The sequence below is a fragment of the Malus domestica genome, chromosome 03 (assembly GCF_042453785.1).
Source record: "Malus domestica chromosome 03, GDT2T_hap1".
In the NCBI taxonomy this organism is placed as follows: Eukaryota; Viridiplantae; Streptophyta; class Magnoliopsida; order Rosales; family Rosaceae; genus Malus; species Malus domestica.
This window is the reverse complement of record NC_091663.1, coordinates 25,580,957-25,599,208: the sequence shown is the minus strand read 5'-3', so window position 1 is coordinate 25,599,208 and position 18,252 is coordinate 25,580,957. Positions and strand designations below refer to the sequence as shown.

At 42.2% G+C, this 18,252-nt stretch overlaps 1 protein-coding gene across 1 annotated transcript; it reads right to left on the bottom strand.

The window, feature by feature from the left end:
- Positions 1–1,802: 1,802 nt before the first annotated feature.
- LOC103427995 (chloroplastic import inner membrane translocase subunit TIM22-2-like) lies at positions 1,803–4,100 on the bottom strand. The gene is made up of 5 exons (XM_008366087.4): positions 3,809–4,100; positions 2,785–2,849; positions 2,572–2,644; positions 2,434–2,487; positions 1,803–2,230 (listed from the first exon to the last, which is right to left on the bottom strand). The coding sequence occupies exons 1-5, from the start codon at positions 4,005–4,007 to the stop codon at positions 1,989–1,991; spliced, it is 633 nt and encodes a 210-aa protein (XP_008364309.3). The 5' UTR covers positions 4,008–4,100; the 3' UTR covers positions 1,803–1,988.
- Positions 4,101–18,252: the final 14,152 nt, after the last annotated feature.

Sequence of the window (18,252 nt, the reverse complement as noted above, 5' to 3'; positions counted from 1 at the left end):
CTAGACAGGCTTAGAAAAGTAGTTTTGGTTAGAAAAGTAGTGCTACTAGTATATTTGATTGGAATGTTGAATCTTGAAGCACTCTATATGGTTGCCTCTAGTGCACTGGAGAGCGATTAGAAAAGTAGGGGCAGGCAATAAAACTTGAGCTTACAATCAAATTTTCATTTTTTATTGTTTTTATATTGGGTAAATTACACTTTACCACCTCAAGTTTGGGGTTGATTTTAATTTCTTACAACATCTTTAAAACATTTCAATTTTATACCTTAAGTACTATTTTATTTCAATATAATACATCTGTTACATTTTCCATCCGATGATTTGTTAAAATCTGACGACATTTGTGCACATGGCTGCCAAATTTCTGCCACGTGGCAAAAAAAAATTTAAATTAAAAAAAACAAAAAAAAAACTAAAAAAGGTAGAACCCACCCCCACCTCTCATGCAACCCCTCCCCACCGTTTTTCTCCCTCCCGATCCTCCCAACCACCTCCCTCTCCTTCACTCTCTTGTTGAGATTAGAGGCCTTGGAGTCAAGCATAATGGCCTCAACGGTCAAATCGGAGTGCTCCACCCATTAGTTCTTCTGCATCTCCCGCTCTTCCCCTGCAATCACAATTCAAAAGTCAAAGATCCGAATCGAACACATAAGAATTAATATAAAAAAACAATGAAAATGGCACCATCAAAGATTCATACCATTAGCAAAAACAACCATTGTTGACAGAAATGGCGATCGAGAGAGATGAGAATTCGAATTCGAACGAGAGCGAGTGAAATAAGGAGAAGAAGAAGATCAGGGCTAAGATCCCTCAACTGCAATGCGTGATCTCGAAAAGCTCTTGGATCTTCGGTTGTTCGATCTGCCTCGATGCTGCATATATATATGTGCATATATCTAGAGAGAGAGGAGCAAGAGAGACGAGAAGGAGTCGGGAGTGTGAGAGTTTGTTTCAGTTGGACCGGGAGTGTGAGAGTTTAATTCAAGCCGACATTCCCCAGTTGTCGACAGTGTAGACGGTGATGGTGGTGCGGTCATGATGTCGGCGGCAAGGTGGGTGAGGATGAGGTAATGGTTGAAGGTCGAGAACTAGGGATTTTGGATCTGGGAATTTTGGGTTTTGGATTTGGGGATTTTGGGGTTCGAGAGAGAGTGAGGAGAGTGGAGGACGGTCGGCGTGTGATGTTGAGCGCTTCGATAAGGGTGGTGAGGCGTGTGAGCGTGAGGAGGAAGGTGCCGACGGTGAGGAGCGTGATGGGGATTCTAGGTTGGGGGTGTGCTTGGGTGGGGAGAAGGGGTGGGGAAGACGAACTGGGTTTTGGCTTTGTTGTTTTTTTTGCTTTTTTAATTAATTATTTAAAAATTTTAAATTTTGTATTAAATGTTTAGCCATGTGACACAAATGTGACAACCACATCAGCACAAATGGAAACCCCTTATTTGCCACATTATCACTTAACGGTTTACTTAATATATTTTTTAACGGATGTATGAAATTGAAATAAAATGACAAGTAAATGTATGAAATTAAAATGTTTTAAAGATGTTGTAAAGAATTGAAATCGACCCTAAACCTGAGATGGTAAAATGTAATTTACCCAATTATATTTGATTGGAATATCGACATTTACCATCAAGTAGTGGGAAAAAAAACAAATACAGGGACATACAACACGTGACTTGGGTCTCACTTTGACTCATGCCTCATAATGTGGCATGCACCGGTCGATGCCAGCCAACATAGTAATTCGGGCATATATGATTGTGAGAGTTGTAAATTCCCACATCACAAATATATGTGCACAATGATCCAACAGATTTTTTTACGAAGAACCAAATTCATAACTTGCATCGAGAATTTCAACTAAAAAAATTTACATAGCACATGATACCCCGTCATACTAAGGAAAAAAAAAGGTAGAGAAAGAGGACCACTTGATCGAAGACCGAAAAGCATAAAAAGCAATGATGAGACAAAATTTCTTAGGCTGTGTGAGAACTGCCTTTCTTGCGATTCTTCAAGGAATTGCAAAAGGAAGTGAAACCTGCTTTTAGTTCGCCCGGTAGTGAAAGTTGAAGGGGGAGCACCAAGGGAGAGACTTGCTCACTTTTCTTTCTCACAGAAAATGGTTGCGCTAAAGCTGGCTGCTGCTTGTTTAGGCCTTCAAGAACAAATGAGAATGCCCCAAAAGTGAGACAGCTTTGTAGAAGAGCCTGCGGTGCACCTGCAAATCAAATAAGGTACTCTAAATTAAAGATGTGATATACAATACGGAAACTGCTTTAATTGATTAGTGCGACAAGCCAAAAATGAATAAGACCAAAAATCAGGATTTCTGTAGATATTAAGGATTTTAATTTTAAAAGTGAAGTCAATGTGTTTATTGCTAATTTATAAACTATCGTTACTCTGTAACATGATGGATACCTGGAAAACTAAGAGCAAGACCAGTGCAACAGCCAGCTACTCCAGCATTAATAACTGCACAGGGAAGAGAGCGTGAACACGATATAATGAATGAATGAATAATATAAAAGTACCATTTCTGCATTCAAGTTCCCATACCATCATCCTTTCCTCGCAGCCTCTTTAAAATGCAGACAACCAAACTGTGCACTCCGGACAAAACTGCAAATGTCTGAAAGGCGAAAATATAAAAGTGAACCTTAACAACTGAATGCAAAGAAACATACGACATTGTAAATAGCATTGCATAAGAAACTAAATTAATTACACTAAGATTTCGAAACTATCAATTAATAATAGGAATTTTCATACCTTAGCATAAGATCCTGCCTCTCCAAAGGATCCTTTAAAGCCTTTTTTCTTGACCAACCCCGCACCTGAAACACATCCAGGCAAGGTAAAACAAAAATCTCAGTCCGAATGATTTCAAGTAAACGAAAAAAAGATAAATTGGGGTTTATTTGAGTAGTAGATTGCCGAAGCAGGGTTTGCTTTGCTCATCTAATAATTCATTAATAAACTTGATATCAAGCCAAATCTCAAATGTCTAGCTGTATTTACAAGTATAAAATTCAGGCCAAGCTCAACAACTAAATATCAAGCCAAGTTTGAGTAGCATGGTTTGTTCTACATCACCTCGTTATGTGAACACAGGACACAGAAATGAGTGGCATTATCCAAACATGGTGGCCTAATTGTTGAATAAACCTTAATAATCACAGACAATCAAAATTCTCTCATAACAGCTTCTACCCGCTAGTTAGACGCAATGAACATAAACAGGAACCGAGCAAATAGCAGTATAAAGCTCAGAACGAACTATGTATAAGGCTGTGAAGCCTCGATATCTGGGAGTAAAATACCAATAAAGCATAGGCCATGTACCCTGCTCCAAGTCTATCCACAAGCTTACAGTACACTGTTCAATCCCAGACCCTTAAATTATCAACTTAAACCCAAATTAATTACTGTCTTATCAGTGCCAGCGGGAAATTATAGAATTACACTCTCTATTACAATAAAGAACGAAATTAACCAAATTTACCCCATAAACCACAAGTTCACATCTCAAAACACTAGCATATCTTAACAATGATTCTGCGAAAGACCACCAAAAATTCAGAAAGTAAAATCCAATCTTATTCTAAACCCTAAAAACTCACTGAATAAAAGCATATTTTCCCAAAAATTGCAAATCCCTCATGAGCACCACTCAAATTCTCATAACAAACACCACAATCATGCAATTAAAAGCTTCACAACACAGACACATGTATATACGCACACATACATATATGTATATACAGAGAGAGAGAGGGAGAGAGAGAGAGGGGACCATATCCAAAAACGGAGCCCATGAACGCGCCGCCAGCGGAGTCTCCGGCGAACCTGAGGAGGCAGACAGCAGGGGCATTGGGGGACGCAGGGACTAATGAGTTCGAAGAATTAGGGTTCGAATTAGGGTTTGGATTGGTATCGAGCTCAGTGTTGGTGTCCATCTCAGTGTTTGGAGAATCAACCGACGTCGTCGCCATGCCCGCTGCCACTCTCTCTCTGTCTATTCAATCTCCAAAAGCAGAAATGGACAAAAATCCTAAACTGACACTACAATACAATACGACGCCTTGTGTTTTCCATATTTTATTTGTTTTTTTTTTTTTTGGTAAGGTGATAGATTTGTTTTTTTAGTATATCGATATTTTTATATTAAGAGTACGAGAAGTTCGGTTAAGTCACACAATGAGTAACCTAATTTGATATCAAATTCACCATCCACTAGATTCGAACCTAAATTTCTCACTTTCAAATAAAGAGGAATATCATTAGACTTGTAGACATCGAAATTTCGGTGAAATAAATGTTGACCAATAATTAAAATTTCAACGTTCACGTGTCATATAAATTTTACACGTAGCATGTGACTCAACGAAAAATCGAAAATCATCAGAAAAGTCATCAAATAGAACACATGTCAACACTTGGCAGAAATGATTTATTTAATCTAAATATTATATTCAAAATTAGGCTTTGAAAAATTATATAAATATAAGGTCATTTCATCCATTTTAGGAACCAATTGACATTACACCAAAACCTTGAAGTTTTGAAACTCTAAAATTCCCAAGCAAATCCCGAAGGATCAAGAAAGCTCTCTTCGTTCTTCATCAAATCAACCTTCAAGATCAAGCCCCAACGGCTCCTTGAAGAAAGCGTTCATCGTTCATCATCCGCTCATCCTAAGATCAAGCCCCAACGACCCTTGAGATCAACAACATCAACAAATCCACACATCCACTCTTCAAGATCAAACCTAAAAGTCCTCGAAGATCCGTTCATCAAGATCAACCCAAAATCCCTCGAAGATCCGTTCAACTGTTCTTCAAGATAAAACCCAAAAGCCCTTGAAGATCCATTCATCAACTGTTCATCAAGATCAAGCCCCAAAAGCCCTTGAAGATTCGTTCATCAACAGTTCTTCAAGATCAAGCCCAAAAGCCCTTAAAGATCCGTTCATCCATCAACCTTCAATATCAAGCCCAAAGGCCTTTGAAAAAACTTCCCTTAACCTTCAAGATCAAGCCCCAATGGTCCTTGAAGAAACTTCAAACTGTTCATCCAAGATCAAGCCTCGACGTCTCTTGGATCAATCGCACATCCACAAATCAACACTTTATGGAGATCGAATCAGAGGATCAAATTTGAGAGAGATTGTAACCCCAAAATCATTAATACAAAATATTATTTTATACACGTGTTCTTGTCTCATTCGTTTCAGGAATTTTCGTGTTTACAAATTTGGCACGCTCAGTGGGACAATCTCTACCTCTCATCTCTATCTTCAAATCCGTAAAAAGCACAAATGGCATCAAGGAAGTTTCAAGCTGTTCCCGCAACCAATGCGAAGAACAAGAGCATCCTTGCCACAAGTAACGCCACTTTGGGCATTACAACTTAAAGCAAGGCAACAACTTTTTCTGCCACCTCTTCCACCTCTGCATCAACTCTGCCAAAGGAACAAGAGCACTCGAGGCACGAGCCTGTGATTACCCTGGCCTTGCTAAGGGCGCCAAGGGAGGAAAGCTTAAGGAAGTACTTTGATTCCATGTTTTCCGATGCCAACTCAAGCAACAGCTCAGCCATGCATGTTATTACCACCAGAGCAACTTCAATTGATGAGCAGCTAGCTCAAATGAATAAAGCAATCGCAAGGCTAACACGGACTGTGGAAGAAAAAGACTTGCAAATCGCTACACTCATCAGCTGATTGGAGCCACATGACGGCGAGAACCCCGACCCAAAGGTTGATCTACTAAAGAAAGGAGCTGGCAAAGAAGAGGAGCCTCCGATGGAGAAAGTTGATGTGAAGCCAGAGCCAAACCAAGTAGCGGCACTTATAGGATCTCTTTCTATCCAGCAGTTGTAAGAGATGATCACCAACACCATCAAGGCACAGTACGATGGGAGCTCACATACCTTCGTGTTGTACTCGAAGCCCTACTTCAAGAAGATTGACGCCCTAAAGATGCCGAGGGGTTATCAACCACCAAAGTTCATGCAGTTTGATGGAAAGGGAAACCCAAAGCAGCACGTTGCATATTTTGTCGAAACTTGTAACAATGCGGGGACCGAGGGAGACTCCCTTGCCAACCAGTTTGTTCGCTCCCTGAAAGGAAACACCTTTGAGTGGTACACGAACTTAAAGCCTGAGTCCATCAACAGCTGGGAGCAATTGGAAAGGGAATTCCTTAACCCTTTCTATAGCACCAGTCGCACTGTGAGCATGCTAGAACTGACAAGCACGAAGCAATGGAGGGACGAGCCAGTCGTAGACTACATCAATCGATAACGCACTCTAAGCCTCGATTGCAAGGACCAGCTCTCAGAGATTTCCTCAATAGAGATGTGCGTGCAAGGGATGATGGTTACATTATATCCTTCAAGGCATCAAACCATAAACCTTTGAAGAGTTAGCTACCTCCATGACATGGAGCTGAGCATTGCTCACCATGGAAAAACAGAGCCAATCACCGACTTCAAGAAAGACAAGGTTTTTGCTCCAAATGTGGACAATCATGGGAAGAAGCCCGTCAATGAAGCTTTTACCATTAACATCACTCATGTCAAGACCTCATCCGCACCCGTCAAAATCTCTTCCAAGAACAAAGTGAAAAAGATAAAGAGAGATGAGCCTTCTCTCACCCAAGATAGGTACAAAAACACCTTGAGGGAATTGGAGCAAAAGACGTACCCTTTTCCGGACTCTGACATGGCCGCAATGCTAGACCGACCTGTTGGAGAAGAAGGTAATTGAGCTACCTGAATGCAAGCGCCCCGAAGAGATGAATCGTGTTAACGATCCCAAGTACTGCAAGTACCATTGTATCGTAAGTCATCCCGTTGGTAAGTGCTTCATCCTTAAAAAGTTCATCATGAAGCTGGCGCAATAAGGGCTAATTGAACTTGATTTAAAAGACACAGCCGCAATGCATACTACTACGATCATGTTTGGATCCTTCTATCTTGTGCTTCTTTAAATGATGCATGACCATTTCCGTCAATGCTCAAGTTACACGGCACCTTCTGCACAACCATCACTAGGGGCAAGCGACCAAAATGTACTTACCAACGATGAAGAAGGGTGGACACTAGTGACCTACAAGAAAATAAGGAAGCCAAGACCACAAGCCACACGAGCAAATGAGGAATAAGCGAGAAAACACCACCGTCGTGACAGTAAGAAACCCGAAAGAAACGTAAAAGCTGTTAAACCAACGTACGCTGGAGAACCTATGAAGCAAGAGTCACGCATTCCTATCTCCTTGCACGAGTATTTCCCAAATGACTTATTCCAACAGTGCACTGTCGCTACCTGTCATATGGTTGAAGTGGAGATAGAAGAGCCCTCAAAACTCAAAGCTATCGCCACCGAGGAAGAGAAGACCCTTAAGCCCAAAGAAGGCATGCCAACATACGTTAGCATCAAGGAAGCACTACAATTACCCAGGAAGATACGAAAAGCACTAGCAATGATCCTAGCAAGTCCCAACGACCACGAAATGCAAGAGAGCAAGGACGAAGGTTTGAAACTTCAACCATATGAGTATGCCACGTGTTGTGCCGCCTATGATGCAATCAACTTCACTGATGAAGATTTACTGCTAGGATCAAAGCTTCACAATCGTCCCCTATTTGTCTCTGGGCACATAAGGGAGCACAAAGTTAACCGTATGCTTGTGGATGATAGATCGATCATAAACATCATGCCAAAGTCAACAATGACCACAATCGGTATCAAGGTGGATGAACTATCCCTAAGCTGTCTGCTAATCCAAGGCTTTAACCAAGGAGGACAAAGAGCGATGGGCATGATCCGAGTGGAGATGACCATTGGTGAACTTAAATCAAGCATAATATTCCACGTGATTGATACAAGAACTTCCTACAGCTTGCTTTTAGGAAGACCTTGGATATACGAAAACAAGGTAGTACCATCCACCCTCCACCAATGCTTAAAATTCTACCAAGAATGAGTGAAAGTGATCCAAAGCGATACCAAGCTATTCACCGAAGCCGAAGCACACTTCGTAGACGCTAAGTTCTACATGAAGGAAGACATAGTGCCCAAAGCTCTCCCAAAAGAGATCAAATCCACGGGCAAACCAACACCTAAAAAGCAGGAGTGGCAAGCCATGCCTAAGAAGTAAGAAAGAGAAGCCGTGCCATCTTTAAGTAAAAACAATGATGAGCTTGCTAAACCTACAACAACCAAATGAAGTAGGACGCCCTCAAAAGGACCAAACACACCCGTCTTCCGATACATCCCAATGTCTAGAAGAAAGAATGGTCAATCCTCGTTCGAAACTGAAGCAAACAAAGCCGATACACGGTCGCACAAGGATGATGTAGAATTGCTCAAGACAAATGCAATTTTACCTTTGACACAGCTAGGCGACGCTAAGGTTGCAAGACCACCATAAAGCTTTATAAAGGCTCTACCAAAGGGGGTAGAACCAATCTTTCTACTAACCAACAAGACCAAAGTAGGTTTTGATCCAAAAGCCTACAAACTCATGTCGAAGGCTAGGTACAACTTCACTTCCTCTTCAAATCTTGGAAAGAAGGTGTTGAACACCGTCAACGACAAAGAATATGACCTCATCGAGACTCAAAAAAAGTTGAAGGAGCATGGTTACAAAGTTGACAACAACAAAGCTGAACTTGGTTTCACACCAAATGCACCTATGAAGATTTCTAGCAAAACGAAAAATGCTAGAGCTCAACACATTAGCGTGAGCATCGAACAAGATCAAGAGAAGCCTAAACCCACCCCCCAAATGTCAGTCTTCAATAGAATGAATCTTTGAAGGCCCAAAATTTCGACACATAATCGCATTGGTGGTCAAGATCGAACTTTCATCTTTAAGAGGCTTAACATGCCAACATCCTAAAGTTCTGTTTTTGAAAGGTTGTCAAAACCTAAGAAACAAAGCAACACGGTTCGCTCTCATCTGCGACAGTCAGTTTTGGGAAGACTTGAACAAACCAAGAAACCTTCCGAAAAGAGAAAGGTAACGCTAAAAGAAGAAAAGCTCGACAATCTGGTAGAAAAGGATGACGTTCAAAGCTATATTCCTTCAAGGATGAAGCGATAAGCAATCTTGGAGGTTGATACAATTGGACCACCGAAAGTGAGAAGGCGCACCATCATCCACACTGGCCAATCTTCACGCCAATAAGCCCGAAATGATGTCATTGAAGAGGAGGTCCAAGACTTCTTCCACATCATGATCTAAGAAGGTAAAGAAGACGAAATCCCTGAGGAAGATGTCACCGCTATACCACTATAACTTGAGGACGGGGGGCAAGCCACAGTTGATGATCTCAATGAACTCAACTTAGGAACAAAAGAGGAGCCCAAACCTATCTTCGTAAGTGCCTTGCTAAATCTGGACAAGGTAAATGAGTACTACCAACTACTATTAGAGTACAAAGATGTCTTTGCTTGGACCTACAAGGAAATGCTCGGCCTTGACCCTATCATCGTTGTGTATCGTCTTGCAGTCAACCTTGGAACGCGACCGAAAAAGCAAACTCAAAGACGTTATCGATCCAAACTCATCCCACAGATTAAGGCCGAGATTGACAAGCTAATCGAAGCAGGCTTCATTCGAGAGTGCAATACCCTAAATGGATCTCCAACATCGTCATTATCCATAAGAAATTTGGACAAATACGTGTTTACATGGACTTTTGAGACCTTAATGATGCTTGCCCTAATAGCGACTTTCCATTGCCAATCATCGAAATCATGGTGGATGCAACCACTGGCCACGAGGCATTGCCATTCATGGACGGCTCCTCTAGATACAATCAAATTCGCATGGCTCCCGAAGACGAGGAACTAACAGCCTTCCACATTCCAAAAGGTATCTACTGCTACAAGGTGATGCCATTTGGTCTAAAGAAAGCTGGAGCTACATATCAACACGCAATGCAAAAAAAATTCAATGACATGCTACACAAAAATGTCGAATGTTACGTAGACGATATGGTGATCAAGACAAAAGGGATCAGATCACCTGAAGGATTTGCGAATAGTGTTCAAAAGGCTGCAAAAATACAACCTCAAAATGAACCCGTTCAAGTGTGCATTTGGCGTCACCTCTGGAAAGTTCATCGGCTTCATTGTCAAGCACTATGGCATTGAAGTAGACCAATCAAAGATCAAGGCCATTCAAAGCATGCCTGAGCCAAGAAACCTGCACGAGTTGAAGAGTCTACAAGGATGGCTAGCCTTCATTAGACGCTTCATCTCCAACCTTGCAGGGCGTTGTCAACCGTTCAGCTGACTCATGAAGAAGGATGTTCCGTTCGTATGGGACGAAGCATGCCATAATGCTTTTGAAAGCATAAAAAAGTATTTATCAAGTTCACCTATCCTGGGGGCACCTGTGCCCGGGAAACCGCTCATATTGTACATCGCCGATTAAGAAAGTTTAGTTGGAGCACTCTTGGCACAAGAAAATGAATCCCAGAAAGAATGAGCGTTATACTACCTCAGTCGAACTCTCACTGGCGCCGAGTTAAACTACTCCCCAATAGAAAAGATATGCCTCTCCTTGGTGTTTTCCATCCAAAAGCTCAGGGATTACATGCATAATTACACCATCCACCTGGTTGCTAAAGTTGACTCGGTCAAATACATCATGTCCAAACCAGTCTTAACAAGGCGACTAGCTAAATGGGCGTTGCTTCTTAATCAATACGAGATCATCTACGTCCAAGCTAAAGCCCCATAGCAGACTTCCTTGCCGATCATCCCATCCCAACCGATTGGAAAATCTCAGACAACTTGCCTGACGAGGAGGTGTTCTAAATCGACATCTTCCCGACATGGACGATGTTCTTCGACGGATCAGCACGAGCAGATGGAGCAGGGGCATGAGTAGCATTCATGTTGCCATAAAGGTAAATACTACCTTATTCCTTCCAACTAAGTGAACTATACTCCAACAACGTCGCTGAGTACCAAGTATGATCTTGTCCCATACTTCCGGCTGGCAACTCAATTGCTACAAAAGTTCAACATTGTGACACTAGAACATGTGCCAAGAAAAGAAAATCAAATGGAAGACGCTCTCGCCAACCTAGCCTTGAGTATGACACTAGGAGAAGATGAAGCTGTAGAAGTGCCAGTTTGCCAAAGATGGAAGATCCCGCTTGTCACTGAAATGCTACTGGATGATACAAATGTCATCTCAGTACTTTCAATCGATGCTAAAGAGTGTAGACAGCCGCCGATCGACTACTTGGAGCGTAGAAAGCTTCCAAATGATCATAAACACCGCTCTGAAAAACGTTGATGAGCACCTTGCTTCCTTTACTACAAAGGAACACTCTACCAACGCTCTTTTTAAGGAGTACTTCTAAGATGCTTAAGTGAGGAAAAAGTTAATCAAGCCATGGAAGAAGCACACTCAAGCGTATGCGGGGCGCATCAGTCTGGACTAAAGCTACATTTCTAGCTAAAAAAAATGGGTTACTACTGGCCAAGCATGGTGAAGGATTGTTTGGTACACCCCAAAAAGTGCCAAGCTTGACAATTCTATGCTAACTTCATACATTAACCGCCTGAACCACTACACCCTACAGTTGTTTCATGGTCGTTCATTGCATGGGGATTGGACGTCGTATGGCCGATTGCACCAAAATCATTTGCAGAAGAAGCTTACATCCTAGCTGTAACAGATTACTTTTCCAAGTGGTCTGAAGCCATACCCCTAAGGGAAGTCAAGAAGGAAATTATCGTCCGTTTCATCAATGAGCATAGCATCCATCGATATAGTGTGTCTCGCTACATCATTATTGACAATGGAAAACAGTTTTCCAACCGACTCATGGATAAGCTCTGCGAGAAATACAAGTTTAAGCAGCACAAATCTTCCATGTATCATGGCTTAGCCAATGGCCTTGCTGAAGCATTCAACAAAACTCTATGCAACCTTTTGAGAAAGATAGTTGGTAGGACCAAGAAAGACTAGCATGAGAGAATAAGTGAAGCGCTTTGGGCATACAGAACGTCACACTGGACGCCTACTCAATTTACGCCATATTCGCTCGTGTATGGTGTGAAGGCTGTCTTACCGCTAGAAAGTCAAATTCCCTCACTCAGAATGGCTATACAAGAAGGTCTGACTGATGAAGAGAATGCAAAGTTGCGTCTTCAAGAGTTAGAAACGCTGGATGAGAGAAGGCTTGAAGCTCAGTAGCACTTGAAGTGTTATCAAGCAAGATTCTCTAAGGCTTTCAACAAGAAAGTTCACCCTCGTTCTTTTCAAGTAGGAGATCTCGTCCTTACGTTACGTAGGCCTATCATCATGACACATAAGACGGGAAGCAAATTCACCTTGAACTGAGATGGACTTTACATAGTACAAGAAGTCTACACAAAACGGTGCTTACAAGATCATGGAAGAAGATGGCTTAAGGATTGGCCCTATAAACGACAAGTTCTTGAAGCGGTACTATGATTAAGAAAGACAAGCTCTTTGTTTGCACGAGCATAAAAGGCGACAACCAAAGCTCCTGGCCCGCAAGAGCATAAACTGGGTACAACACAAAAAAAAATGTTTGAACTACGTCATGACTTGATCCCTCCTCAACTGAGGGTACGTAGGCAACTTGAAACTTCAAAACTTCAAGTACAGTCACATCATCAACAAAAACATAAACACTTTGAAGCATAAAAAGCAAATTCAAAATGTAAATACTTTATTTCTTTAAATGAAGGTTTTGGTTATAAAGCCTTATTACAAAAATGATCAGAAGCAAAAAAGATAGCTACAAGATCGTCATTCCAAGTGGCGGCAAAAGGTATGACGACGTCACCACCGAGAAAGTTGTGACAAAAGGAATTACACAACATAAACTTGCTGCAGTCTTTTGCATAACTCTACACGGTAAAAGTGACGCACTGCAACAAGCTCTAAGCGGTGGCAAAGTGATGTACTGCAACAAGCTCCAAATAGCGGTAAGAGGCACGACGACGTCACCATCGAGGAAAGTTGTGACAAAAGGCACTACACAGCATAAACTTGCTGTAGTCTTTTGCATAACCCTACAGGGTAAAAGTGCACACTGTAACAAGCTCCAAGCGGCGGCAAGAGGTATGACAACGTCACCACCAAGGAAAGTTGTGACAAAAGGCACTACACAGCATAAACTTGCTGCAGTCTTTTGCACAACCCTACACAGTAAAAGTGATGCACTGCAACAAGCTCCAAGCGGCGGCAAGAGGCAAGATGACTTCCCTATCGAGGAAAGTTGTGACAAAAGGCACTACACAACATAAACTTGCTGCAATCTTTTGCACAACCCTACACGGTAAAAGTGACGCACTGCAACAAGTTCCAAGCGGCGGCAAGAGGTACGACGACGTCACCACCGAGGAAAGTTGTGACAAAAGGCACTACACAACATAAACTTGCTGCAGTTTTTTGCACAACCCCACACGGTAAAAGTGAAGCACTGCAACAAGCTCTAAGCGGCGGTAAAAGGCACGACGACGTCACCACCGAGGAAAGTTATGACAAAAGGCATTACATAGCATAAACTTTCTGTAGTCTTTTGCACAACCCCACATGGTAAAAGTGACGCACTGCAATAAGCTCCAAGCGGCGGCAAGAGGTACGACGACGTCACCACCGAGGAAATTTGTGACAAAAGGCACTACATAGCATAAACTTGCTGCAGTTTTTTGCACAACCCCACACGGTAAAAGTGACGCACTGCAATAAGCTCCAAACGGCGGCAAGAGGCACGACGAGGTCACCATCGAGGAAAGTTGTGACAAAAGGCACTACATAACATAAACTTGCTGAAGTGACGAACTGCAACAAGCTCCAAGCGGCGGTAAGAGGTACGACGACGTCACCACCGAGGAAAGTTGTGACAAAAGACACTTCACAGCATAAGCTTGTTGTAGTCTTTTACACAACCCCATACGATAAAAGTGACGCACTGCACCAAGCTTCAAGCGGCGGTAAGAGGCATAACGACGTCACCACCGAGGAAAGTTATGACAAAAGGCATTACATAGCATAAACTTTCTGTAGTCTTTTGCATAACCCTACATGGTAAAAGTGACGCACTGCAACAAGCTCCAAGCAGCGACAAGAGGTACGGCGACGTCACCACCGAGGAAAGTTATGACAAAAGGCACTACATAACATAAACTTGCTGCAGTCTTTTGCACAACCTCACACGGTAAAAGTGATGCACTGTAACAAACTCCAAGTGGCGGAGGCACGACGACGTCACCATCGGGGAAAGTTGTGACAAAAGGCACTACACAACATAAACTTGCTACAGTCTTTTGCACAACCCCACACGGTAAAAGTGACGTATTGCAACAAGCTCCAAGCGGCGGCAAGAGGTACGACGACGTCACCACTGAGGAAAGTTATGACAAAAGGTACTACACAGCATAAACTTGCTGCAGTCTTGTGCACAACCCCACACGGTAAAAGTGACACACTGTAACAAGTTCCAAGTGGCGCCAATAGGTATGACATCGTCACCACCGAGGAAAGTACAGTAAAAGTGACGCACTACAACAAGCTCCAAACGATGATAAAAGGCACGACGACGTCACTACCGATGAAACTTATGACAAAAGGCATTACACAACATAAACTTGCTGCAGTCTTTTGCACAACCCCACAAGGTAAAAGTGAAGCACTGCCACAAGCTCTAAGCGGCGGCAAGAGGCACGACGACATCACCACCGAGGAAAGTTGTGACAAAAGGCACTACATAGCATAAACTTCCTGTAGTCTTTTGCATAACCCCACATGGTAAAAGTGACGCATTGCAACAAGCTCTAAACCGCGACAAGAGGTACGATGATGTCACCACCGAGGAAAGTTGTGACAAAAGGCACTACACAGCATAAACTTGCTGCAGTCTTTTGCATAACCCTACATGGTAAAAGTGACGCACTGGAACAAGCTCCAAACGGCGGTAAGAGGTACGACGACGTCACCATTGAGGAAAGTTGTAACTAAAGGCACTACACAGCATAAACTTGCTGCAGTCTTTTGCACAACCTCACACGGTAAAAGTGACGCACTGGAACAAGCTTTAAGCGGCGGCAAGAGGCACGACGACGTCATCATTGAGGAAAGTTATGACAAAATGAACTTCACAACATAAATTTGCTGCAGTCTTTTGCACAACCCCACACGGTAAAAGTGACGCACTGCAACAAGTTCCAAATGGCGGCAAGAGGCATGACGACGTCACCACCGAGGAAAGTACGGTAAAAGTGACGCACTGTAACAAGGTCCAAACGACAGTAAAAGGCACGACGACGTCACGATCGAGGAAAGTTGTGACAAAAGGCATTACATAGCATAAACTTACTGCAGTCTTTTGTACAACCCTACACGGTAAAAGTAACACATTGCATTAAGCTCCAAGCGGCGGCAAGAAGCACGACGACGTCACCACCGAGGAAAGTTGTGACAAAAGGCACTACACAGCATAAACTTGCTGCAGTCTTTTGCACAACCCTACACGGTAAAAGTTATGTACTGTAACAAGCTCCAAACGGCGGCAAGAGGCATGATGACGTCACCACCAAGGAAAGTTGTGACAAAATGCACTACACATCGAAACCCCGTTGTAGTCTTTTGCACTGCACCGCACCCAGTTCCTTGCACTACCGTTGACGTCACCACCAAGGGAAAACTTTGATCAAAATGCATTACACATTGAAGCCCCACTGCAGTCTCCTGCGTAGCACCACACGGCAATGCGATAAAAAATGCACTACACAACGAAACCTCGTTGCAATCTTTTGCATAACACCATACGATAAAAAGTGACACACTACAACAAGCTCTATGCAGCAAGAATGCAATGGTTATGCAATGGTTGTGCAGTGACGGTGCAATCCTCCAGCACTACAAAAAAAAAATCCATCAGAGGGGTACACATATTATATATAAATAGACATTACATTACATTATATTATATATATATATATATATATATGTATGTATGTATGTATGAACATGGTGATGGTGCCGTGCACCTTCCACATATATATATAATTTTATATATATGAACATGGTGATAGTGCCGTGCAAATATATATACGCAAATAGGCCTTATAGAGTAAAGGCTTCACAAAGGGGTTTGTTTTTTTTTTCCTTCTCCGCCGATCACCGCCAAGGCAGTGCATCAAGGACGTGAGGCAGTGCAACAAGGATGACAAGGCAATGCAGCAAAGACGGCAGGCAGTGCAGATGGTTGTGTAGTGGCAGTGCAAAACAACAAGAATGCAACGGCTGCGCAATGGCTATGCAATGATTTTGCAGTGGCGGTGCAAGGCAGCAAGAATGCAGTGGATGCGCAATGGTTGTGAAATGATTGTGCAGTTGTGGTGTCCAGAGAAGTAAGCGAACATGCACAAATATGAAGCAGTAAGCTTCGATGCAAATCGACAGAACTACACTTGATAGGTTAAAACTTTCAAGTTGATGGAAATGAAATAAGGATCAGATACCTGTCTAAAAGCCTTACAGGAAGGCTTATTTATACACACTAGAAATTGAAAAAAAAAATGATCAACATTACAAAGCACATGCAATGAATGATGATGCTCACACATGTAGCAGCCTGCACAGAAATCTTTTTGTTAAAGTTGGGAAAAGCTTTAACAACGTGCATAGCCCATATTTGCTCGACACTGCAAGCAGCATATTTGGGGAAAAACAAGGACATGCGGCTTTAGTTGTATTTTTGAGATTAAAGTACAACTATCATGTGCTCAACCCAATTGTTTTTCACTTCAATATTCAATGTAGAAAATAATGATCAGATAAGCAGTCCAACCCCTTGTTTGATGCTGATGAGCTCACCAAGTCGTCTTTTTTACAGTGCTTTCATTGCTGAGTTCATTGCCACCCTCCTCATCCTCCATCTCAGCCAACAACAGCAGAAGGCAACCGCCTCCTTTTTGTTCACCAACCCATAAGCAAGATCAGGAAAATCGCGTCTTCTCTTTCACCGAGCCCCACCCAAAGCCTTTTATGCCAGGAATTCAAGAGATAAAAAAATGGAGATTGGAAAGCCTGCCAAGGAAAGCTATGGTAAAAAAAAAAAAAAGTGTTGATGTTCACTCACCTTGACATTATTGTTGTCTCCACTTATTAAAAATATATATATATAAATTGATAAAGATTTCAAGAATGGTGCACGGCACCATGTGACAAAAGAAAAAAAAGTGGTGGTACAACACCAAAAGAAAAATAAATAATATATAAAACAATGGTGCTATATGGAAAAAAAAATATATGGTGCTTAGGCACCAACAAAAAAATATGTATATATAGACGCTGAATGAAATAAAGCTCATTTATTGATTTCTCTAAAAAATTTACATAAATGTACATTTTTCTTGAGACAAAAAAAAAAAAAAAAGAGCAGTAAACAGAAATGAGCCTTCACAAAGGTTGATCAGGTAGCGCCTCATCACTCGGCAGAACTCCAGGAAAAAGAGGCACCAGAGGTTGACTGTTTGGAGCCTCAACACTAGATAAAACTCCAGAGGACGAAGGCAATAGGTGCCTCTGGAGTAAATCCACAAACATCTGATGGTCACTTTGAATCCGACTTTCGGATTCCTGCAGCTGGTCAAGCTTTATCTTCATGCTCGTCGAGTAACTATTGGCAAACATGTGCAACTCTCTGTTTTCATGCTTAAGCCCTCTAATCTCTTGCTTAAGACTTGCCATCTTAGCCATCAGTGACTCAACTTGACGAGTTCGAGCAAGAAGGTGTTGGCCCATATTTGATACAGAGCCCGCACACTGAACACTCAAAGCCAAAGAATCTTGAACAACGAGCTCATCAGACCGCTTGGAAAGGGTCCTATTATCCTTGGGGGTGAGAAGATTTTTAGCAACCACCGTAGTGGTGATGTTGTTCTTCATCACAGAGTCCCCAACTGTAAGATGACTAGTAGAGGATAAGAAGGATGAATGCCATATGTTGTCTTGAGAAGACATGTTAGTGTCTCATCAACATTCAAATCAAGACGACGGTCAGATGGGCAAGCCATTTGCAGGAATGATGAAGGAAGAAGAAGTCTTGTAAATCGAGTTCTTAGAAATACAAAAAGAGAGAAATTCCTATAGGCGGTAACTCTCTAAGTGTGTTTTTTTAACACGATTCATGCCTCTATAAAAAAGAAGAGGCAACAGGGCCTGTTCA